Genomic DNA, 25711 nt, shown 5'->3' with positions numbered 1-25711 from the left:
TCTCTTAATCTTGATAAATTGTTGTTGCATGTTAGTTTTATCCATAGTGAATCACTTTTCCCCAATTTTAGAATTACTTAGAATCCCAACTTGGAACTTTGCATGTTACTCACAATGAATTGTGAGTAGTCCTCTTGGCTAGGGGTTGGGTGAAACTCAACCTAATGGTTAATTAAGTAAACTTGGGAGAAGCATTGATGTTTGATTTGTGATTAAATTGATTGTATGAGATTGCTTGTTAGTTCTTCTTGATAGGTTTAGCTACCCTAGAATTTGGAGCCTGATGGCATGTTATGCTTAGTTTGACATGAAAATGTAGATTAAGTATGTCATTACTTATTGCAATTTGATTATGTATCTCATATTGCTAAACTAATGAGGGATCTAAGTTTAGGAGTGTGAGTTGTTTTCCTAATTGCATGAGGTTGGTTTTACATATAGTCCTTACTATTTCTTGTCTCCATTTGCTCCCAATATGCTTGATTACCATGGTTGAGTGGATCCCATTCCCTAGTACTTTTAATTACTTGATTTAGAAAAATAGTTTGTTTGTCTACTTGACGAACCCCCAATCAACAAAAGTCTTCGAACTAGCTTGCGTATTAAGATCTCTAGCGATTATATCTCGTTCCCTGTGGACCGAACTCTTACTTATCATTGTGCTTGGTTTGTGAGATGTTTGCTTATAAAAGTGTTTGAATGAGTGTGGAATGTGCGACTGTTTTAACGCCCATCATGTTACTTATGTTTGTTGGGAGATGTAGCAAACTTTCAATTTCAGATTTACATAAACCCTTGTTGAAGGAGGATGGTACTAGGTGTTGTTAAACCCATTTGTATGTGATAACGGTAAAAGTCATTACAACATCATGACCTTGTATGAGAATATATACTCCCTACGTCCCACAATATAGTTTCTGTTTTCCTATTTTAGAGACCCAAAATTTTGCTCCTTTTTCTATTTTTGAATAGTATGTAAAGACCATTATACCCTTATTTTTTTACTTTATTCATTGAACTTCCTAATTTACCCTTAACTTATCCACTTGCATTATACTTTTTTCACTTCTTCTCTCTAACTTTTGTCTATAATTGTACTTTTCACTTTTTTCCCCTTAAATTATCCACTTGCCTTGTAATTTTGTCTAACTTTTGTCTAGCTTTTGTCCACTTCTCCTTCCATTTCTTAAATACCGTGAAAAAAACACAATAGGAACTATATTATGGGACGAAGGGAGTATAAGATATGGTTTTGTCAGATCGCAAGAAATGTGATTGACATGCATGAAGCATAGATCTCAAGAAAATTTTATCCATTTGAATTATTAGGATCCCTTAGGGTAAGGCATACTGATTTTGGGTTGTCTCCGTCATTTCAGCAACATTCATAGACTTTTAGTTGTATGTTAGAAAATACTTTGCACAACACGAAACATCATCATCAACTTCCCTTGTTCTATCATTAGTCCTATCGCATATTTAAATGTATATTGGTAAGCCTTATATGCGTTGTCCTCAATCGTTGTAATAGCTTAAAGGTAAATATCGTTAATGACCTTAATTGGTATTGTGTAAGGGCTTCTTATGCCAATAGTAACTTATGTTACTTTACTGTCCTTTCGTTTGTTGTAAACTTAGTTTAATTAATGTAATTTCAGCTGTTTTTTTTGTAAAAAAAACAAATAAAATAAAATCTATAACACTTATAAAGAATTGATACAAACTTTGGTGTATGGAAATATTAAAAACTAGGTTAGGTCTCGTGCCATGCACAACAATTTTAAAAATTTAATATCAACTTTTCAATATAATTGGTTATTTTAGAACAATAAAACAAAAAATCTAAAAACACTATTGACGATCTTTAATATGAAAGATAAGTGGATAAATCTAAAAAGTATAAATTGAATAATTTGATATTCATAAATACAAAGTAATAAAATCGTCTATTAAGTAATTAAAATATTGATGTGTAGATATTGTATTCAAATATATAATTATATATAGTATCAACATGTTTTGGATGAGTGCAATAAATAATACTTTAGTATTGATCTTCATGAGATTTTTGTGTGTGTTTATATTAATATTATGAAGTATAGTCTAACTATTTTTATATATTAAGGTAGTAAATAGTAATGTTTCTATAAATAAATTAATGTTTTGGCTTTGTTAATTAATCTATCAATTCATAGTGTTTTGGTGTGTGAAATTGTTGATGACCAATTGCGGTATGAATATGCAGGATGATGCCTCTGTTTCATGGATTTTCAGCAACATTGCAAGCTATAATTAATGTAGTTATCTTATCTTTGTATATAGTGACCTTTACGTAAATGAGGTCAAATTTGATATAGTTACCCTACTTTTGTATATAGTGACTTCTATGAGAATATGATCAAAATTGATATACTTACCGTATTTGTATATAGTGACCTTAATGTAAATGTTGTAAAAATTTATATAATTACCCTATTTTGTATATAGTTATGTTATTTTTATATATAGTGACTTTACGTTATTTTTTTTAAACCGTTAGATCTTTAGGAATAATGGATGGTTGAGATTTTCTGATTTTAGTTTTCACCATAAGCCCTGTTTTCAGCAGAACCTCCCCTATATATATACTACAACCAGTGGCAGACTTGGGCTTAGACCTGGTGGGTCAAGTGACTCACCAGGCCCAAAAAAAAATTTTAAGTTATTTTTAAAAAAAAAATAAATAAAAAAATAAAAAAATAAAAAAAAAATTAAAATCAGTTTTCCCCAAATGACCAAATCACGAAGTCAGTTCAAGCCTTAGCCTTCTTCAGTTCTTCTTTTCGCCAATTCGCCTCTTCCCTTCGGCCTTCAATCCTTCATCAATCATCTCCAAGACTCCAACTCCAGTTCTCCACTCCTGTTCTTCACTTCTTCATCAAAGAGTAAGTTTGTAATTTTTATTTTTAATTTCTAATCTTCAATTCAATTCAGTCTATTTAGTTAATTTTATTAAACTTCGCAATCTTGTCTTTAATTCAGTCAATTCCTATTTCGTTGTGCGGGTTGTGCTGCTGGCTGCTCCGCTGCTCGCCTAGTCGCCTCAATCAGCGCCTGCCGCCTCCGGCACGGCAGTCCGGCAAGGTAGGTTCATCAATTTATTCTTTTTTTTTGTGAATTTTTGATCAAATTTGCATTACTTGTCTCTTAAAATTAGTATATACGGTGAATGTTCATTGAATTTGCATTATTTGTGTAAATTGTGTTTTGACTGTTAAATTGAACTTATTAGTTTATCTGTTTTACTGTTTATGTCATTATTTGAAATTGTGAATATGTGATGCCGGTATTGCCGGACATTGTGTAAGACAGCAATTAGACTATTTAACTATTAGTGTAAGGAGGATTATAAATTTATAATTAGATTACAGTGTGGACTGGTTAGTGCTTAGTGGTGCTAGTCGCATATTCAGCTTGAAGTTCCGTATAGTCGTATAGATTAGTGGAGATATTAGTTTGTTGATTTTAGTCTTGTCAATTTTAAGCTTGTTAATTATTAGTTAGGATTGTAATCTTGTCAATTTTCTATTTGGATGATCTAATGATCTTTGTAAATAATTTTTCTGAGGAATATTGTTTGATTTAGTTGATTATTCATTCAATTTTCAGAATGAAGAGAAAACGCACTCAAAATGAAATGCAAAACATTACTAGCTTCTTTACTAAAAAGAATCCTACTTCAACTTCTCTTCCACATCCAACACAAAATGAACAAACTATATCTCCACCTCAACAAAGTGAACAAACTACATCTCCACCTCAAGAAAGTGAACAACATTCATCTCCATCTAATTATTCAACTCAAAATTCCCCTCAAAATGAACAAGGCCAATGTTCTCCTAATGCCCCAATCTTTGGTGAAAGATTAAGTGAACATGAATTTGCTAATCTTCCACAAGATCCAGGAAAGAGGAGAAAGATGAGTCAATTTCATAAAGATGATAGAGATTTAGTGAGAAGAATTTACATTCAAAGAAAGCCTTGTCAGCCCAAAGACTTTATATTTCCTCAAACTTCTATTTTTGGCAAAAACCGTCACTTTTGTGCTAAGTGGTTTGATACTTGGACTTGGCTTGAGTATAGTGTGGAAAAGGATGCTGCCTATTGTTTCCCTTGTTATCTATTCAAGGATGAAAATGCATTTGGAGGTGATGCTTTTGTTAGTGATGGTTTCAAATCATGGAATCGATCGGATTTAATAAGAAAACATGTGGGTAAGCACATGAGTGCACATAATAATGTAGTGTTAGCTATGGATTTGTTCAAGAAGCAAAATTCAAGCATCACACAAGCCTTGACAAAACAAACCGCTGAGAGTACAAATGCATATAGGAAGCGACTTGAAGCTTCAATTGAATCAATCCAATGGCTTTTACTCCAAGGGTTGCCTTTCCGTGGTCATGATGAAAAAGAAAGTTCCTTAAGAAGAGGTAACTTTCTTTCACTTTTATCCCTTATTTCCAAAGGTAACCCTGAATATTCTAAAGTTGTTTTCAAAAATGCTCCTAGTAATTGTCAACTTACTTCTCCAAAAGTCCAAAAAGATATCATAAATGCATGTGCAAAAGAGACAACTAAAGCAATGCTTGAAGATATTGATGGTGATTTGTTTTCTATCCTTGTTGATGAGTCCGCTGATGATTCTGACAAGGAACAATTGGCTCTTTTTTTGAGATATGTTAATAGAAAGGGAGAAGTGTGTGAGCGTTTACTTGGTATTGTGCATGTTGTAAACACTGCTTCTTTGACTCAAAACTGCTATTGAATCCTTATTAATGGAGCATTCTTTGTCTTTCTCTCAAGTACGGGGTCAGGGTTATGACGGGGCAAGTAATATGCAAGGTTCTATTAATGGCCTTAGGACTCTTATAGAGAATGAGTGTAAAGAAGCTTATTTTTTCCACTGCTTTGCTCACCAACTTTAATTGACTCAAGTTGCACTTGCTAAAAAGAATTCAGATTGTGCTTGGTTATTTGTTGATGTACTTGCACCTCTTTTGAACTTTGTGGGGGGTTCACCAAAAAGGAAAGAGTTTCTTCGTGAAAATCAAGCTCAAAGAGTGGTGGATGCTTTGTCTCTAGGTGAACTTGAAACGGGTTCAGGTTTAAATCAAGAACGTGGATTAGGTAGACCTTGTGATACTCGTTGGGGATCTCACTTCAAGACAATCTTGAATGTACTTGATTTATTCCCTGTAATCCTTGGTTCTCTTGAGGATATTGCAAAAGTATCTGATACAATAGATTCTAATAGAGGTCAAACACTTACAAATCTTCTGATGTCCTTTGATTTTGTGTTTGTGGCACACTTGATGGTTAGTATATTTGCTATAACAAATGCTTTGAATGTGGCCTTACAAAGGCACGATCAAGACATTGTGAATGTGATGGCCATGGTTAATGTAACCAAGACTAATTTGCAAAAAATGAGAGATGAAGGATGGGATTCTCATATGGAACAGGTCATTTCTTTTATTGGTGACTATGACATTGCAGTTCCAGATATGGAGGCTAAATATGTTGTTCCCGGGAGGAGGTTGTTTCGAGGTAAATGCCCACAAGTGTCTAATTTACATCATTTTCGAGTTGAAGTTTTTTTTGGTGTCATTGATCTTCAATTGCAAGAACTTGAAAATCGATTTCCCGAAATAACTAAAGAACTACTTGTGTGTATGTCTTGTTTGAGTCCTGTGGATCGTTTTTCTAAGTTTGACAAGGAAAAATTGATTAAGCTTGCGAAATTCTATCCTAATGAATTTCCAAGTTCAGAATTGATAGTCTTTGGTCATACACTTGAGAGTTACATTTGTTCTGTTAGAGGAGATGAAAGGTTTTGGAATTTGAAGGGTCTTAGTGAGCTTTCAATCAAATTGGTTGAAACGGGATTGTCTGAAACTCATGATAGGGTCTATTTACTTTTGAAGTTGGTGTTGCTTCTTCCTGTCGCAACGGCAAGTGTGGAAAGGGTATTTTCTGGCATGAAGCAAGTGAAAGACAAACTACGAAATAGCATGGGAGATCAAATGTTGAATGATTGTTTAATTACTTATTTGGAGAATGATTTGTTTTTGAATGTTAGCATGAAAGATATCATGAATCGATATCAAAACATGAAAACTCGTCGAGAACTATTGTAATAAGTTTGCATTACTATTTAGTTGTCTTTTGTAGTATTATATGAACATTTGGTTGTATTTTGTACTGTTTGAATATTTGGATGTATTTTTTAGTACTATTATTTAGTTGTTTGGTAAATTTTTTTTTTTACATACTTGATTATCGATTATGAACCACCAGTCGGAAATTCCTGGGTCCGCCACTGACTACAACACACTTCACACAAATGGACTTTTGATGAAAGCTTGGAATCACATTTACTTATGCTCGGGGAGGAAAAACAACAAAAAGAAGGGATACAACTACGAACAAGAGGATAAAAGGCCAAAGAAGTGATACAAATATACAACTATGAACATGTATCAAGGATTGATTGTATAATTTTAATCAAATGCAAGTATATAACAAATACAAGCCCAAGAAAAATGATAAGATAAGAAATTGAAAAAATCAATTAAATTTGCCGAACTTATTAATCAAAGCTGTCTGGTATTTGCACAAAACTCGCATACTAAAAAACTGTCAATATTGTGCGCACAACTTCATACTAGAATGTATGCACAAACTTAAGTTGACGCATTAGTGATTTTTGGTTACGTAAACGACCTAAAGTGGGCGCACAAAAAATGACTTTTCATGAATTATACATCCAACATTATTTGCTTATGGAAAAATAAATTAAAAATCCAACACTTCTCACCAAGTACCTGTATGTTGATAATTGTTTGGTTTATATGCAGTTGCCATTCAAAATATTCAAGATTTTTTATTTGTTAAGGAGCAATTTTTTTTTCTACTAATTATTTAATTTTTTTTTAACACGAGTAGTGGTATATCGAATTTAACCAGTACTCCGTAACAATTTGCCACTGATTTTTGCACTAATTAATTGATATTGCACTCCAATTCATATTTGGGATATTGCAATCCTACTCAAGCGTAGTATTATTAAGATTACTGCTCGGAAGTTAAAACATTTTGAATAGTGAGATTAGTTAGTGAATTAGTGCAGATATAAATTGTCGGAGATCTTGACTCTAAAAAAGCCTCAACGAATAACATTATATGGCAAGTTATCACTTTCTAACAAGATTAGAGAAAAAACCTACAGAATTCTGCATGTGTGTGTATAAAAATGACGACAGGGTCCTATCGTTCTCATGCTCATGCTCATTCAGATATGTATGAACCCTCGCAACATATTCCATCTCTTTCCCGTAAAAATGGGATGCACAAGCTGCCTTGTATGACATGAGCCTCGAGTCACCTGGGACATCAGAAAATTCAGATCATTGCCAAGACATTGAGAGGCACAGGTAAAGGAATAGTTACGCAACTTCTTTACTAGCAACAAATAACAAAATGCACTCATTCTACTAGTGTGTGAAAAAAATATACCAATTGCCTAAATGCGTATAACAGGCAACCCAGATGAAATAAACTTGAATGGGCCAACATTATTGAATTAAACCAGATTACCAGATTCTCACTATCAATTTCTATACCTGATCATGTTGCAAAAACTGTCCTTTTGTGGTTCAAAAAGTTCTACTTTACACAATATGCACTCTGCTGCAAAAAATTATTATTTTACGACACAAACAATGCAGACAGCTAAGGTAAGTTTAGGCGATACCTTCTGCCATTTCTGATGCCAGTACGTGCTTGCTAAAATGGCGGTTCAACCACCATTTACAGCGGAATTTCCAAGTCTTTCCTGATGTACCCTCCACAAATGAGGGAGGTGTCCTACTGAACCGGATCGTATGCAAATTCTGACTCTGAATTTGCTCCCCAACTACACACATTGACATTCTGTCTTCTTCGCACCGGGAAAGTTTAAGCAAACATAAAGCAAATTCCCTCCATGAAGTGTGATCTCCATATGTCGCTTCCAAGTGAAGAGCAATCATCTCCACCAGACGTTCAGGAACATACTCTCCTGGAAAGATTAAATGTGTAAAAAATAAAAAGTGAAACTTTTTACATCATACAAAGAGAAGCTGCAACAGCCAATATATGTTTTCAGGGTAAGCAACCCATTTGATTAAAAATGTACAGCAGATAATAAGCAAGAGTAAAGGTGTATGCTTTTTTTATTTGAAAAATCTTGAACTAAACCGAAATGAAATTATTCAACCTCATCTGAACTTAATTAAGCTTATATCAACTTATTTAAACTTTCTTCAACTTATTAAGAAACTTCATAATATAGAAATAGGATAAACATAAGAGTAGATGTACAGTATGAGAACGAGTTGTCCTCGGAAAGTGATTGGAAATCTCAACTAATTTGAACTTACTAGCCTGCACTAAATTATTTGAACTTCTAGCCATTAAACTAAACCTCATTAGAGCTGAACATATCAGAGCTTATTAGCAATTTACGAGTACTGAAACTTAAAATTTCAAGGTGATGTAACATATTGTAACTCCCTAGGAAAATTTCAGTTTATTAATACACTGTAGTTATTGTAATTTTGTTTTACTAGCAGGGAAAAAAACGAATTAAAATAAACAATCAAAAGCAAAACAATCCAGTGCAGGTGACATTAGGACTGAATATGTACTGATTACTCAGAGATGACCAGCAGGCTCGGTCAAAACTAAATAAATATGTCGTCAAGAATTCCATAAGAAACAACAACTTTCAAACTTGAGCTCAAGCATCATTGTGTTGTTTGTTTATGTTTCCTAGCTCGACTATATATCTTGCATAAAATGTCAACACATAAATGTTATGTTTTCCTCGAGGTATGTACTATCCATGCAGTTCAATTAGTAGAGTTTTTATCTTGGATATGTTAAAATTGTAACAGAATTTGATAGCATAATTCCAACTTCATAATTTTCACTTACCATATTATTTAAGTAATTAAAACACATTATAAATATATTAAAACTTGCGTAAAGTTCAGTTGAATATAAAAGTGCAATGCTTTAAACCTTGAATAGAGTATATCAAGGATTGACTTGATATTTTCAGTTTGTTCCAAGCTTGATGAAAATTAGATGAGCGAACATGAATACTCCAATACTCAATCAATCATGAATCCCTTGTATCTGATTTAAATGTGTAAACTAATAAGACTACAGAGCACCACCTTTGCACAATAATACAAAAGACAGATTATCTACAAGCCGACAAGCAAAGTATAGAGATAAATTAGTAAACATGGAAATTTAAATTTTAACAACAAACGTGTAGATAGGATTAGAAAACAAAGAAAGCACATATCAGGTTCCAAAAAATCAATACCTTTTTTATTCAAGTCCAGGAGTCTTGCTAATGAATGCCTACATGTCGGGTCCCTCTTCATGACATCCTCGAAACATGCAGAGAGCTCATCGTAATTGTTCACATCAAAGCACTCACAGAGACGAGCCTTTAATCTGCCAAAGCATACATAACAAAACTATGATACTCTAATCACAAATTGATCACCTCACAATTTGATAATTATTCAGGAATTGTCATTGTATCTCAACAGACAGTTGATACTTATGCATAACAATTTACTGACACATTTCTGATTTCACAATTTAAATCTTCTTAAATCATAGAGTAGTTTATAACCAAACACAAAATAGCTAACAAATTAGAGTCAAGAGTTTCTAAAGTCGCAAAAGACTATCATCACAAAGTTTCTTGCAAAGCACAGCATAAGTAGGGGGTGTTTGGTTCAAGCAGGGTAAATGGAATGGAATCCAAAAAGGGATACAAGGAGAATGGAAAGCAATGACCCTGAATCTCCCTATCTGTTTGGATTTGTCCAGAAATGGAATGAACTGATCCCTGATTGCCTTTGTGACTGTTTGGTTCAAAGCATGGAATCAGACTATAAATTTTTAAAGTCCTATTATTTTGTTACAACAATAACCTGTAGTTATATTTCATTTGCTTGCTAATCTTTGTGATAATTAAAGTGAACTCAATTTAGTATAAATTCTCTTAAATCTGAACTCTTGAGCTTAACAATTTTTTATTAACCATCATGCGATATCATGAGTGTCCAATCCATTATATTTTGTGACCAAGCTGTGATGAAAAGAAACGACTAGTTGTGCAGCTCACTACAACAATCCACAAAGCTAGTTGATAAAAATTATTGATGAGATCGATCAAATAGGTTATTGCCAAGAAGCCATACAAAACCATGTCATGAAGGTTGAAGTAGATGAGAGATTGTGAGAAAATCGTTTAACCCTTTTAATTCACATATATATCACTCACATATACAAATTTTATACTAGAAACCTCATTGCAAACTCACATATACAAAATTAATTCTAGCCAATTCAATACCAAGTTCATACAAAAAGGTGGGCACGGCTGCTGGGGTTCTAGGGTTTGAGAAGAATACCCCCAACTAAACACCCTCTTGTTCAATCTTAATTTATCATCTTTTAATGTGTCCATTATTGCAATAAGATTCACCCTTTTAAAATATAAAGTCATGCCTTTCAAACTACAAAGCAGTGAAGCACGCAGAACTGTAGAAGGTCAAGACTGCTTTCAAATCCCACAAGTATACTTGACCTAGAGATTAACATGTAGAAGGCCAATATTGCTCTAAAATCCCAAGCATCAAAGAGTCCATTGAAGATAAAATACTGTGGTCTCTCTCTTCCAGGATTTTAGAAGAAAAACCTTAGATTTGTAAGGCTTTGGGTGCCAAAAGGAGTTAACTGAAAGAAGAGAGCAGTAAAGAAACGTTAAAAAGAGAGATAAAATGTAAAAGTACAATGAAGTGCTTACAGATAAGCAACGACTTTACAGCTTGTTTGTTATATTTTTGCTAAGAGAAGGGGCTATATTCCTATAATCCTATGTCAGGTTTAATGGAAGAAGTTGAAAGAAAACATTGTTTAGTTATAATAATGGAAAGAAAAAAAGTTCTGACAGTGTATTGAAGCCTTGAAGGTGACCGTCTGCTCAATTTCTGCTATTAAAAAAAGAAGGTTAGAGAAGAAAAATTTACAAAGGGCTTTTCCCTTTTACTTCCCTTTGTTATCTACCAGATTCAATGTGTCTTTTAACACCAAAAAAGGGATGTGTCTCCCTTCCTTTATCTGCATTCCTCTTCCACCAAATATCTCCCTACCAAACGCATTGCCTTTTCCCAATTCTATTCCCAATATTGTAGTACCACATTTCAGTTCCTATTTATAGATAATCCACATGCAATTGTACACTCAATATCTTAATTAAGAGGCAAGATCATTACCTAAAAGAAAGCACTGAGCTTGACTCATTGCAGGACTGCTCAAGAATAGTTAAGGCTTCCTTACCATGACCATCAAGAAGCAACAGCTGCCAAAAGGAATTTTCAATTAATAAAGATTAAAAAAAACATTGCAATCAATGAACACATATATCCAGCAATTTACATCACCATAACAGCAATTGCACTACACCGCACCACTAGTTGGAGCAGGTATAGGTATGACATTGGTGGGTGGTGGATAGGTGTTGATAGCTAAGTCGTACTTGCCATGGGTAGTAGGTAGATATTGGATTTATAAGCATACCCGTCTCGCTTCTGCCTTGTATCCAAAACAAGTTTATCATACATTTCATCCAAATCCAAAGATAAGAAGAGTTCATAGCCCAAACTCAAAGCCTATGTCTGTATCAATGATGTGGATGGCTCATTGGTCATTACTTATTTTATGTATTTGATTTTGTATTTGTTAATTTGTTTACTCCATTTCAATTTAGTTTGCCCACTTTCCTTTTCCATCTGTCCTAGATTAGTTTGCCCATTTCTAAAATTGGCAAGGGTTCACTAATTTATATTACTCTCTATTTTTCAATACTAGAAGTTCCGATCCCATCTTGGCACACTAAGTTGAGACAAAGGGGGTAATTTTTTTTTTTAATACCACCTCCCTTACAACAACTAAAAGCTTGGCCTCTTCTTATCCTATTATACTCGATATATTTATACTACACAAGCCTTGACTTTCAAAGTGGCATGACAAAGTTAGATCCTCAAATAATAGCAAATTCCTTGCACATAGACAACCAAATTGCTACAGAAACAGGCTTAATTATTCAACATTGCATTTGTCTGCAAACCAGTTGAACCCTTCAAACTTTCTTATCCAACTTCACTAATGATAAACTCAAATTTTGTAAGGAAAAGAAATAAGGAATGTAAACTCAGATCACTGTAAAACGTATTACTCGTATTATGCATATCTGAAATGGTAAAGACTAGACATAAAACAATAAAGTACCTGTATCAAAGGAAGTAATGCTGCCACTGAGATTGGAGGCGGAGACTGAAGAGCAAGCTTTAAAAACTTCAAAGCTTCCTTGTAATGATCACCAAAAAACTGTCGACGAGAAGAGAGCATGTCCATCAAATTATCTGAAGAAGGCACTCTTATGGGCAACAATGATTGCAAGCCTGTTTTGACAAAACAAGGCTCAATATATTGGTACCAAGAGTAACGAATGAGAAATTGCACCAGCATGGAAGTAGGTCTAGCTACCTAATTATATACTTCGTATATACATAATGATAGGGCACAAAATCATGAATACAAATGGTATAATAGGATGCTAAAAAAACCAGTTGGTTTAGAAAAAGAGGTCACCAGCCCAGAAAATACTGAATAGAAAGCAATCACAGTGTAATAGACTAACCTAAGGAGGGGCAGTATGGGTATTCCAGTAATATTACTTTACATGGTTAGTAGTCCTAGTATAAATTGAGAGGGAGGCAAAAGAAAAGGGTAGGCAGAAATTTGTATTGGAAACCTAAGAGAATTATGGCCTCAAGCCATTGCTAGAGAGTGATAGCCTCAGGCTATTTTGAGAGTGATAGCCTAAAGCAATTAAACTTATCATTTTGTAAACCCTTTGCCATTTTCAATCAATATTCAAGCTTCCATCTTTATTATGTCTTCTTATTAAATCAATTTACCAAAAATTAGATTGTCTAGTTTAATCAAAGAACCAAGCTTTACTCTCTATTTTACTGTTATTTGCGTAAGTTAGCAGTAATCTCAGTCCATTACACACAGTTACCTGACTAACAGCTTTCATGTTAAACATATGACAATTTATGCTTAAAAAAACACACCTTTAGCTCCAAGCTCTTTACATCTTTTTCCTTACCTCCCTCAAACCCTGCAATTGTCATGCCTCTAGCACCATCATATTTAAGACCACAACCTGAAAAGCCCACTACCCCATACGGCCCCTGAGAAGCTATTACCACTCAGGCTAAACTAATCCACCCCACCCCATCACCACTGACCGACCACCAAGTTGTTTTCTCCTACCCCAAACCATCAAAACAGCCATTTGATACCCTTAGTTTGTGACTAATATACATTACCCTAACCTCATCCATCACAAAGTACTGCCAGCACAACTATGTCACATCTTCCTATTATGATTAGTCAAAATGGAGCCGTCAATAGAAATAGCAAGACATCATCATGCTACCACTTCATATTAAGTATCATGATCCTGGAAGACCAGAGGAAGTATCTTCCAGGAGTCCAGGACCACCAGTACTTAGGGACTGAACTATTGGATTCCATATATATATATATATATATATATATATATATATTAAAAATAAATAAAAAAAAACACACAGTGGAGAGTAATTGCTCTGAAGAAAAAATAAAGGAGAGGGGCTAGGTGAGGATAGATGATTAAAGAAACTAGAATAACACTCACTGTGTACATTATAGACAGAAGAACAATGATATTGATCATAAGCATGTTGATTTGAGCCATCAGTTTCTACACTTGATTCATCAGATCTCATATAGAAATTCTGTGACTGTTGTTTCTTGTCATTCTCAACTGGCTTGACCCCAGAAACTCCGCCATCTGGCTTTTGACTGACATTTGCACAAGTGTCCTTGTCATTCACAATAGATGTCTCTGAATGATAGTGCAATTCTGAAAATGTCTCATAAATACTGGCTGCATCCTCATCCTTCAGGTTTTCAGTTTCCTGAGAGGAGTTGGTTTTCGTAGTCACGGACTCCATAGGCATACAAGACTCTTCTAAGTTTCCCAGCCGCATGTTGTTTGGCAGTTGTGAATACCACAACTCATAATTGGTCAAACCCATTACCAAATTAGATTTCAGGTCTCTTGCGGATTCATATTCCTGCTGAAGACTACATGAATAACCAATAGAATATAAATTAAAAAATATAATACACTTCCTCCGTTCCATTTACTTGCAGCAGTTTGACTTTTGACACGATTCACATATTTTTGTTTGAAAATCATTAGTGGTTGTTACGCAAGGAAAAAAATAGTCAAGTGGGATCTTGTTAGATTCGTCACAAGGTATATTTTCACACTATCAAGTTTTTATAATATTTTACTTGATCATAATTTTTGATATCAATGGTTGAAGTTATGCATGAACAAACGTAAAAGTCAAATTTGCAAGTAATTGGAACTGAGGCAATAGTAAATAAACAAAGATAAGTAAAAAGGAAATCGGCTCCATAAAGCTCAAAAAAGAGGTTAAATATAGCAATAGCAATCATATTAAGCCTTCAACACGATACTAGAGGAAACTATTGCCAAAAAAAAACAGAAACACAAAAAAAAAAAAAAAAAAAAAAAAAAAAAAAAAAAAAAAAAAAACATTTGCACATCTATGATACACTCAAACTTCAACATCAAAACAACATTTCCTATATAATTTCCTAAGTACATAATACCAAAACTAGCTTTCGATTCTGTGCTATCATGGGAGGTTAGTCATGTTGACGATTGAGAGATAGAGAGAAGAGAAAGTGAAATTTCTGTCATATAAAATTTGGGCTCACGGTGTTTAGAGGAATTACTTGCAGTAGCAGTGTATTCAAATCTTAATCAGGAATTCATGACTTCAAATTCTAATGAGGACATTAAAAAAAAAATTTAAGAAAAATAATGCATATATAAGTGGTACGAGTAACTGGCAAAGGAAAAGGACAAGGTGATAGAGCAACTACAGTATAGAAAAAAGCAGTAGCAAAAAACTAATTTGACCCAACTACAAAATTGAATTAGGAACGCATCCATCTAAATGCACTAGAATTTTATGCAAGTTGTATTTGGCAACTGTTGCATAGAAAAAGGGAGTAAATTATACCTGTGCAAACTAAGACGGGCAGAGTCATGGTTATTTCGTGCAAGGCAGAAAAGAATGTACTCCAACAGAACAGATCTATCCTGTCAAATAATACATAGTAAGAATCTACACATGTATAAAGTAATAATGAAGCTTAAACCAGACAAAATATAGATTACAGAAGCCCCCACAACCCCACCCCAAAACAAATAAAAGCTTCTTATGTATTCATCCAATTGTCTGGGTACCTGACAGAAGAAGCTACTCAAAAACATAACTATCCTCTGAGATGTTCATTGTATAATGAAGGTGCATTAGCAAGATATTTGTTACCATCACAACTTTTGCAGGATTTCCCCTTCTCATACTATGTTGAATTTACCTTATTTAATTCTATTGAAAAGAAATACTCCTACACCACAATCCTGGTGAAGCAAGGGAGCCATAAGCCATTCCATTCCTTGTAACCAAAACGATCCCAAAGTAAAAAAGAAATAAATAATATTCCATAGCTTAAAACCATTAAAATGCCAAGATAAACAAGAGTAAGCGTTCATATCTTTTAAACATGCTGCTGTATTAGCTATCAATTGAGCACAATGGAGGATAACAGTATTACACCTCTGTCAGGAGGAACAGGTATAAAACAATATTATAGTTTGATGGGTGGTAATGTTTGGATTGCAAAGTAAATATCCACCCCTGAACTGAAATAGGCATGAAATTGACACATTATCAACCCCACTCCCGTGTACCCTGGTCCCGCATTAATTTGGTTACCCACTTAATACATAGTAAGCCACTATGTACAATAATAGATTTTCAAAACAATCAAAAGTCATAATTTTATTTAGATGTATTCCTTTTGGATTTTTTTTTATTACTTTTGCAACAAACAAAGACGAAGTAGGTCTTAGGAAGTAGTTAGGTAATGTGCAGTGCATCTGCCTTGTGATGGAGCAACGGCAAATGCAACTTTGATCTTTTGCCTACTTGTGCAAGTGTAATTACAAGTATTAAACTGGTCACGAGTAGCAAGCAGGTGGCGGATGTAAGAATTCAACTCACAATAATAATTGGCAATTACTAAAGGTCAAAACGGAACTTTTCTACAGGTTAACAAGGCCCAGCTGCAAGATCTCACAAAATGGACAATGCATTCTGATTTTTAAGCACCAAGAAAGAATACCGGATGTAACTTATGGGCATTATAAAAATCCACAAAACTTTTAACTATTTTCCAAGGACAATTGTTACATTGGTAAAACTGAAAGCCTCAATATCTGTTCCCTCAAACCCCCAATAAAAACAATTTCATAAGAAATGCATACAGAAAAGCAAATGAAATGGCTACCATTACCAACAGTTTGATCAGGTTTTATTTGGAAGACTCCCATCCAACAAGTTTAAGCTTAAAGGAACTTCAAGAACGATAAATTAGCGTGACAGGAACTTATGAAAGCCAACAGTTTACAAGACTTTTCCAAAATATTCAAGAACAATGAATGGTTAAACTTATGAAAGCTAATAGTTTACAAGACTCTTTCTGGTCCTAACTGTTGCTTTTTCGCTGTTGCCAGAACAAACTTCAACAGTATTTCCTCTTGCATATTTGACTTTTTAAGACAAATTCAGCAACAGAATTATTACAATATCATTCATCATAAATTTTGACCTTGATTATTTCCTAATTGTTGCTTTTTCATTGTCACCAGAACCTGACTTTTAATCAATACGAGGGAAATCAATGTTGAAGAGAAATAATTGGTAGACATAAAGATGCTTAATTAGGTACATTTCTTCTATCAAATTAGTTCTTCCTCCTAGTATTTTCAAAATAATGTCTTCCTCCTTTGATTCTCAATGCCTTCCTCTCCTCCCCCTGCTTTATTCATCATCACATATTCAACCTTGTGGTCTCTTTTTGAGGGTAGCCCAATGATAATAGGGTTAGGGCCAAGCTTAAAAGGCCCTTAATGGACAGGGTCTTTCATTAAAAAACGTGAAAGACCCTTAATGGACAGGGTCCTTATTGGGGTACGGATATAGGGCCAAAATGTTTGTCCAATTTGATACATAAAGAAAATAGATAATGTAAAAAAAAAAAATTATGATATTTTCGTATTCATATATAATTAATTATGGCTTTGTCCGATATTTAGTTTAATTGATACTTTATTTACTACTAGCACTTCATATGCATGCTCACCTAATAAGAGAATTAAAAATAGGCTAACTGATGATAAAAAGGTATACAATTTCACTCTTCATGCTTTAAATGATGTGATTTAACATAAGATATACCTTCAATGGCCTCCTCTTGTTAGATTTTATCTTTTCCTTCCACGTATCATACAAGTGCTCAATCCTTGATGAGTAAAGATCTAAATTACAATCCATGTGTTGAAGAAGCTCCATAGCGACCTATGACAACAAAAACATAGATTGCTTGTCAAGAAGATTGCATTTGCTAGCAGTGAACAATGATATTACTTAGATACAGGGAATAACACTTTTGCAACTGAGGTTAGAGTTAACAACACTATAAAGAAGACCTTGCTACCGATAAGGTGTCTAAGGAGGTTCAATCTGTGTAGATTCACCTCTAGTTAATTAATGCTAGTTGAGCGGGTCTATCTATGAAACACGGATGATACATATTTTCACAAGAAGAATGCAAACTTTAGAAGGAAAAAAATGTACACACACACTCAAATATAATTATTACCAAAAACATAAAGATAACTACATTAAGGTACAATACAAAAATAAAGTATATATACAAACTTACAAAGACAAAGGTAATAGGGCCTATAGGGATGCCAAGTTAACAACTCTAGAAGAAGACCATCAGGGCACCAGGCACCACCAGTAAACAGGGATAGTGGGAGGGAAAGTCAGAAGGAGAAGAGGGGAATAAAAAAAGTAGGATGTTTATGATGGGATTATTAAGTAGTTCTGGAATATGATGCATCTTAAAACTTTTGTTGCTCAACTTTGTCCTACAAGACTAGGTACCAATTCCAAGACGGATCTGATTGAATATTAAAAAAACTTGTCATGTTGTATGGTTTAAGTCATAGTAGAGTATATTTTCATAAGAGTTGCAATGTTTCCTATAAATACAATTGAAGGGTATCTTAGGATAGAGTTTCTTGCACAAGTCCCTTTTTTCAACATTACTACCTTATGTAGCAGTTCTGTATGCTGTTCTAATAGCATTGTGGAATTTAGTGCAGAAATCAGTACTCGATATCTTAGTTTAATCAGACCTTCTAATCTACCCTTTGGATTATATTTCCACTTCCAATCCATTTATAAACTCCTGATAAGAATTAGGCCAGCCCTAGTTTAATAGATTCTTCATTAGTCTGTACTCGTATTAAAGTAGGTCTGAATACTCTGAACCAAAGTCATGCCTTAGTACTGAATATTCATAACAACTTTTAAAAAAAAATATATATATATATATATATATATATAAATAAATAAATAAATAAATAAATAAAAAAAACCCTACATGGTTGTCAATCATAAGACTCATAACAGATTAAATAGATTAGTCCAAAACACATCACCAATCACTATGCCACTAAAAACTACCATCAATGCCGCCACATCAGTTCTTCTTGGCTAGTTACTAGTCCTTACTACGACGAATAACAATTATGCACATTTCAGTTATCGGTTCATAGTTCTTAAACTCACATGAAATAAATTCCTATGTTACATGTAATATTGTAATGCAATCTCAAATGCAACTATGCAAGAGACAGATATACAGGTATATATTACTGAAAACAAATTTTTCGGAAGTGAAAGCCCCGAAAGTGATTAAATACATACCCAATACTTGAAACGGTTGCTCTGCGGTGCTTTCTCTCTACAAGTCCCTTGTAAAAGCGCACTTAACACTCCACTAGCATCGACCCAATTGCGTTGTACCACAAGCTTGCGAAGAAGGTACCGCAACCGGATACGATTTTCATGGCACACATTCATCGAACCGACTTTTAGGGTATACGTAGGTACGGTCAATAACAACGCAACTCGCTTGAAAGATCTCCTTCCCCCGTATTCAATTTATGGGGCATTCTGTGTTTTATTTCAACCTCTTTTTTGTCATCTAAAACATCATCTAGGTTTGATGTATGCAGATTATCATCTTCCATATGCAAATTATCATCTTCCAATTTCATAGTTCCGTCCTTTAATTAATTAATTAGGGTTCTGCAACACATTAGCAACCAAATTTTAATTCAATTATGAAATTAGAATTCTTAGCAATAAGCAGGCCCGTCCCTGAGGCAGGGCAGGAGGGGCGGCCGCCCTAGGCCCAGGGAAAAGAGATTTAATTTCATATTGAATTATCTCGAAAAATACATAATTTTAGGGATATTTGATTCAATAATCAAATTACGCTCATAATTTTCTTTTCTTTTGGATATGATGTTTCGTAATCTAAGAATTTACGAACCCTAAACTTAAAGCACTGATAATTAAATTAGATTAGATCAAATATAAACCCTAGATTGTGAAATTGATGTGATGATAACAACAACAAACAACTTACCTTAGAAGCTGCTTCAAAGGGGGATACAAGAATTAGATTCAACGGAAAACGCTTCAATGGAGAACGTTGAGTGCGCTTCAATGTAATAACTCAGAGAGGTGGGAAAATAGGAATGGAGGGCCTTTAAAAGCCATGACCTGCCGTAATTATAAGAAACTAGCTGGTTTATTTTATTTTATTTTTCTTATAATCTACAAGGACCTCCCTTCTTAGTTGACACTGGACATGGATTTTTTTAAGGATTTGACTTAGCAACGTATGGTTTAGTGGATTTAAATAATCATTCTTTCTTGTGTTAATTTGGTATGCTCGACACTACACTTACACTTGCTAAAATTAAAGAAATACTTAAATATTTATTATCTAAAGAACTTCAATTCTCATTGTCCAATGGTTAGAAGCTAAGTTTGCTAAGTAATACATAAGAACATTCAAAAAATAGAAAAGAGAGTATATGGACCACTAATTTGTACATAATAGCCATATCGAGAAACAATTGTGCGGCAATTTCTCACAAGAACAAAAAACTGACTTTTTTTTATCTAATATGTCATTAACGTCTCTCTTTTACAATTTACTACTCTATATTTGTTGTTTTTTTAAGAGACATTTTAAAATGACATCAATATGCGTTATAAAAATAACAAAATGACAATCGCTTAAAAATACTTATCCGAAACATGTGTTATTGTTTGAAATCTACAGTGTGATTCTGAAAATATCCCTCTATTTATTTTTTCTTACAAAATTGCCCCTGCTGTCTTGATCTATTAGTCAGCTTCTTTTCCTCTACCTTTCCCAAATTCCCTTAAGCCATTTATCTCTTTGACTTCATTTTCCATTTCCAAATTCCCACTTTACTTGTCTCTCTCCTCTATTTCATTCCATGATTTCGCCTTCATCTTAATCTCCCCTCAAATTCTTTACCAAACCAAATTTCAAAAAATCGACGAATTGAGCAGCTCTAATTATAACCAATTTTAATGTTTTTTTTTATTTTTATTTCGATCAGCACAATAGAAAAACATGCAAATTCAGATAATCAAAGAAGATTAAAGGTTTTAGAATTTTGCCTCTCTCCAAATTGTTTGTGATTAATCGACGAATTTGGGGGTTGGGTTTAATTTGAAGATTTGAAGAAGGATTATATTATCAATTGGAAATCCTCCCCGATCAACAACAACGAAGAAGCAAGATCAAAAATGGGTATTTCTTATTTTTTATTTCCCATTATAAATCAATATATACTCTAAATTATAGATTTTTGAATGATGGGTGTTGTTTAATTAGTCTTAATTTTCAATGATTTTATGACTTGGATTTGATTGGATTGAATACTTATATATTTGATGTTGTTGTTGTTTTTTTTTTTTTTTTCAATTGCAATTTGCATTTGAACAAATATGAACAAATCACAATTTAAGCCAAAACATATGAACAAATCAAAATTTGCTTAAATTTACAAATGTGAACAAATGGCATCCTTGCTCAATTTGGAAGCTTATGTGCAAGAAGAAACATCAAGAATGCAACCACGGCGAAAACTGCACCTACAACCTCTCTACCTCTCCTGTGCTGAAACAAACAATAATAATAGGAGTTGTTATTCGTCGCCCGCATTTCTCCACATAACACCCACAAATTTTAGTTTTTTGACATTTTTGTCATTTTCATAATTTTCACCCAAAACGCAATTTTACATCCTGAAAAATGTTCCGCTCGCATGGATCATTATACACCAAAAACATTTTATATTACATGAAATAAATTATACAAACTCATTTACGTAAGATAAATTAACAAATTACGTGAGATTATAATATTATAATTTCACGTAATTTGTTAATTTATCTTACGTAAATGATTTTGTATAATTTGTTTCATGTAATATAAAATGTTTTTGGTGTATAATTAATGATTCACGCGAGCTGAACATTTTCGCAGGACGGCGTCGGAGCCGAGGATGGTACTATCGCAGGGATCAAGTCAGGCTCTGCTGGGGCCAGGCATGTCTCCGCTGGTGTCTGCCTGTACTGCGATAGGGCTAACCGTCGAGGTCCCAAAAAAGTGAACCTAGGTCACAACAGACAACCGAGAAGGGGCTGGGCATGCAAGAACGCTGCTGGGGCCAACCGTCCAAGTCTAAAAAAGGTGAAACCCAGTCGTATCAGACGACTGAGAAAAGAGTTTGTCTCTGGTCGTCGCGTGAGAGCCTCAATGTCGACTAAACAAGAAAAAACAAAAAATTTCAATTTTAGTTTTGATGAAATTGAAATAAACAAAATTAACACTACTACAATAAGCCTAATACAACGGAAGCTGCTTGTTATTTCTTTTGGAAGTGGTTACTATTACTCCTTAGCTTTCAATTGTGTTGCTTGTTTATCTTTTTTAATCATCAATCATGTTTGTTTTCAATTTAGGAGTTTTACTTGCTTTCAATTGTGTTGCTTCTTAAAGTTTTGTTTTCAATTTAGGAGTTTTACTTGCTTTCATAGTTTTATGCAATGTGATTCTCGGGTACATAGACTTTTTTTTTATATATATATTATGCATCCTGAATAAATACATGGTAATGAGTTTATTTTCATTGAATTCAAAATTTTCAATATGTTTGGCAGGCGAGTATTTGCTTATTTTATTTGATGATGCAGGTTGATGATCATGTTAGTTTAGTAAGGAGGATTTGAAGCCAGTGAAGGATACAACTATAGGAATGTTGCTCTATATCAGGATGTGAATCAGAACCATTTAAGCAAGATGATTTTGTTGTGTAACAAAGGATAGTGCTTTTTAATTTTAATCAAAGGTAGCTTTTATTTCCAGAAAGAATATGCGGTACAAGATATGGCATTCGTTGATGTATACAATTTTTTTTTGAGGGAATATGTTATACAAGTTTAAGGCATATTACAAATAAATGAATAAAATTTTGATCAATCTTATTTTTTTTCTTCAAAATATCACTCAATTTTGAATATAATACTATTTTTCAAGTGGATATTTTTTTAAGGGCGAGCAAATTATTTAGGCATGAGAAAACTAAATAGAGGTGAGCAAACTATTTAAGATAATGTAATTCGAATATGATTTTAGGGATGAGCAAATTCTTTAAGGGTGAACAAAGTATTTAAAGGTAAGCAATTTATTTAGGAGTGACGTAATTTATATATGATTTTTAGAGGTGGACAAACTATTTTGAAGGGAGGTAATTATGATTTATGAATGACATTTAGGAGTGAGAAAACTATTTAAAGGTGAGGTAAATTGAGTACAATGTTAATATACTTTAAGACAATACGATTAATCATATATATGTACTTAATTTAGAGGTGATCATTGGGCGGGCCAGGCCGGGCCAAGCTTTGGGTCGGAATTTTTGTGCCCAAACCCGTCCAAAATGGCCGGGCCGTGCGGGCTTTTTAGGCCATTTTCGGGTCGGGCCTAAAAAATCAACTAAATATCCATAAAAAAAGCATTCCCAAACCCGCCCAAAAAAAAATCGGGTCGGACCTGACCGAAAAATTCTGCTCAAAACCCGACCAAAATCAGGTCGGGCCAACTTTGATCACCTCTAACCTAATTACAAAACACTTATTCTTATGTTTTCCATCAAATATCAAATTATAATAAAAAAAATAATAGCAATAATTTCTACGCCGTAACGATATACACCTTCACTTAAACTACATATTACCGTATTTATCGACACTTCACATTATTTTAGGGCTATCGCGCACGATGGCTCAACTAATATGATTAAATATTCTGGGATTATTTCAAGGTAAATGATTTTTTTTTAGTTATAGTAAACATGAAAAATCAAACTAATTTAATAAAAAGCTTGGATATTCAATTCAAACAAATTTTAGTTTTTTTTTTTTGACGGGGAAAAAAATAAAAAACAAATTTTAGTTTATAATCACAGAAAATTATCTAGTATCCTAAATATTGTAACAACATTACAGCATGTATTTGAATAACAATTCTCCATTCATATTATCCGATTATAATCCCCTCTTTAAAATCCTTGGTAATCTTTCAGAGCCAGAATACAAGCAACTAAAATCACATTTGCAAAAGAACTTGGACAATATACAATAATTTTCAGTCGATCATGAAAAATTAATATCGCTAATACATTAATAAATTTACACTGAAAGTATAATGTAAGAAATAATTTGCAAATAAACTTAGAGAGAAATATTACCGTCGTTTAGATTAGCGGCTTCCAAAGAAAGAGTCGCCAAAACGAACACCACCAGTACACAAATAATCAAAAAACGCATCGACATTGCCATCTTCAATTCTCACTGGAAATCGAAAAAACTGCAGAAATTATTGTAGAATCAATTACATGAAAACCAATAATCATAAAAACATAGTTCCAACATGAATTATACTTGAATACGAAAATAGAGTTTGAAAGATAAAAAAAATACACGTAAATTAATCAAAATAAGCAGAAATACGGCATTAACAATCAAATATCACAAGAAATCTAAAGAACAAAGATAAACATGAAGCTCAAAATTCTGCAAAAATTATACCTGAAGAAACAAAATTCGATTACGAACGAACAAACGAAATTCAACCAAGAATGGTCGAATCAAACAAAATTATGTGAAATTGAAGTATCAGTAGGTTGCAAGAAAGAAGTGAAGTGCGTGAATGACGAAGAATTAAGCAAAAGCTTGAGTAGTAACAATGGCGGTTAGGGTTGAAATGGTGAGAATGAGGAGAGAGAAAGTGGGAGTGTGAGAGTTTGTTATTGCAGAGGAGAGAGAAAGCGGGAAATCCAGTTGTTGTAACCGTTTTTAAGGGTGGGCCCAAAGAAAGGTGCCAAGTCAGCTGATACTGTAAGAGAAAGGCCAAGTTAGCTGCTTTGAGTGATTATTATTATTTTATTAGATGAAAGCCCATGCAATGCACGATTTTTCATACATATATCTCAAGAAAAGATATTTTCCTATATACTCTAAGTTTTTTTTTTATATTTATTTGATTTATTATACAATTTAATAATTTCAGACAAAAAACAAATAATAATTTAATTAAAATGATATTGCCAATTACAAAAGTATAATTTTTTTAATGTAATTTATAATGCGACTTAATTTATTGTTGTTTTGTATTTTATTCGTTGTTCTTAGTTATATGACAATAATATGATATCTTTCAAAAAAAAAATTGTAAATATGATATTGCATTGATTACATATTAGGATAAAATCTTTAATGTGAAAAGATAATAATTTTTTTATTTTTAAAATAATTTAAATCCTAAATTATTATTTGTTGCTATTTACACTTGAAATTAAACTCTCAAATCTATATATCATTTTGTATATTTCTTGTGATCTCTACCAAATCATCTGTCTTTTCAAATTTTTAGACATAAAATGTTTAAAGAAGGTAAAGTTTTTTTATTGCGTTATAAGTTTTAAATTTTTTTTATGAAAAAACATCTTATTAATCGGGTATTTAGATAAAACCATTAATTTCATAAGATAATTTTTTTTTAATAATTTAAAACCTAATATCCCACGGTTTTTTATACATAAAATCTCATAAAAATAATTTTTGTAATTAGATCATACTCATAATATTTTTGATTACTTTGCTATTGTTTGTTAAGGATAGTTTTTTTATTAATTTTATGTAATTTATTCCCCTAATAAATATTTTGATAAGAACATAAAAAATAATAGTTATTAGATGTAATATTTCGATGTAAAAAATTTGTAATAAAAAAAAATTTCGATAGGATCACCAACTTTGTTCACACCCATATCTCTTCCATCTAATAAAAGTGGATAAATAGAACATGTTAGAAAAAATAAAATTTATATAAAATTAATCTTTATAGTCTTATA

General features: G+C 33.0%; 3 protein-coding genes across 4 annotated transcripts; 2 read left to right on the top strand and 1 right to left on the bottom strand.

Moving 5' to 3' along the window:
• The first annotated feature begins 3649 nt into the window (after positions 1-3649).
• On the top strand, positions 3650-4804 carry LOC110735819 (zinc finger MYM-type protein 1-like). Its single transcript, XM_021916004.1, has one exon. It carries the CDS (start codon positions 3650-3652, stop codon positions 4802-4804), a length of 1155 nt encoding a protein of 384 aa, XP_021771696.1.
• A 10-nt stretch (positions 4805-4814) lies between these two features.
• LOC110735818 lies at positions 4815-6492 on the top strand. Its single transcript, XM_021916003.1, has 3 exons — positions 4815-4881; positions 4975-6005; positions 6337-6492. The coding sequence occupies exons 1-3, from the start codon at positions 4815-4817 to the stop codon at positions 6490-6492; spliced, it is 1254 nt and encodes a 417-aa protein (XP_021771695.1).
• Positions 6493-7072: 580 nt separating this feature from the next.
• LOC110735750 lies at positions 7073-20162 on the bottom strand. Of its 2 annotated transcripts, XM_021915929.1 has the most exons (10): positions 19837-20162; positions 19110-19493; positions 17568-17687; positions 15285-15364; positions 13859-14310; positions 12400-12572; positions 11385-11470; positions 9416-9549; positions 7793-8098; positions 7073-7423 (listed from the first exon to the last, which is right to left on the bottom strand). In XM_021915929.1, exons 2-10 carry the CDS (start codon positions 19263-19265, stop codon positions 7233-7235), a joined length of 1698 nt encoding a protein of 565 aa, XP_021771621.1. In that variant the 5' UTR covers positions 19266-19493; positions 19837-20162; the 3' UTR covers positions 7073-7232. The 2 variants fall into 2 exon arrangements, with proteins under 2 accessions (XP_021771621.1, XP_021771622.1); XM_021915930.1 differs by lacking the exons at positions 19110-19493; positions 19837-20162 and adding an exon at positions 15512-15723 and having other exon boundaries at positions 17568-17656.
• Positions 20163-25711: the final 5549 nt, after the last annotated feature.

The sequence above is a fragment of the Chenopodium quinoa genome, unplaced genomic scaffold (assembly GCF_001683475.1).
Source record: "Chenopodium quinoa cultivar QQ74 unplaced genomic scaffold, ASM168347v1, whole genome shotgun sequence".
Lineage (NCBI taxonomy): Eukaryota > Viridiplantae > Streptophyta > Magnoliopsida > Caryophyllales > Amaranthaceae > Chenopodium > Chenopodium quinoa.
This window is presented reverse-complemented; position numbering and strand designations above follow the sequence as displayed.

Excerpts from the sequence above, each read along its gene's own strand:
- LOC110735819 (XM_021916004.1), top strand. The coding sequence starts at position 3,650 with ATGAAGAGAAAACGCACTCAAAATGAAATGCAAAACATTACTAGCTTC.
- LOC110735818 (XM_021916003.1), top strand. The coding sequence starts at position 4,815 with ATGGAGCATTCTTTGTCTTTCTCTCAAGTACGGGGTCAGGGTTATGAC. Across the intron at positions 4,882-4,974 it reads CGGGGCAAGTAATATGCAAG|TTGCACTTGCTAAAAAGAAT; the intron begins GTTCTATTAATG and ends AATTGACTCAAG. Across the intron at positions 6,006-6,336 it reads CAACGGCAAGTGTGGAAAGG|TCGGAAATTCCTGGGTCCGC; the intron begins GTATTTTCTGGC and ends ATGAACCACCAG.
- LOC110735750 (XM_021915929.1), bottom strand. The coding sequence starts at position 19,265 with ATGAATGTGTGCCATGAAAATCGTATCCGGTTGCGGTACCTTCTTCGC. Across the intron at positions 11,471-12,399 it reads CATTACTTCCTTTGATACAG|CTGTTGCTTCTTGATGGTCA; the intron begins GTACTTTATTGT and ends TCCTTTTGGCAG. Across the intron at positions 8,099-9,415 it reads CCTGGACTTGAATAAAAAAG|GAGAGTATGTTCCTGAACGT; the intron begins GTATTGATTTTT and ends TAATCTTTCCAG.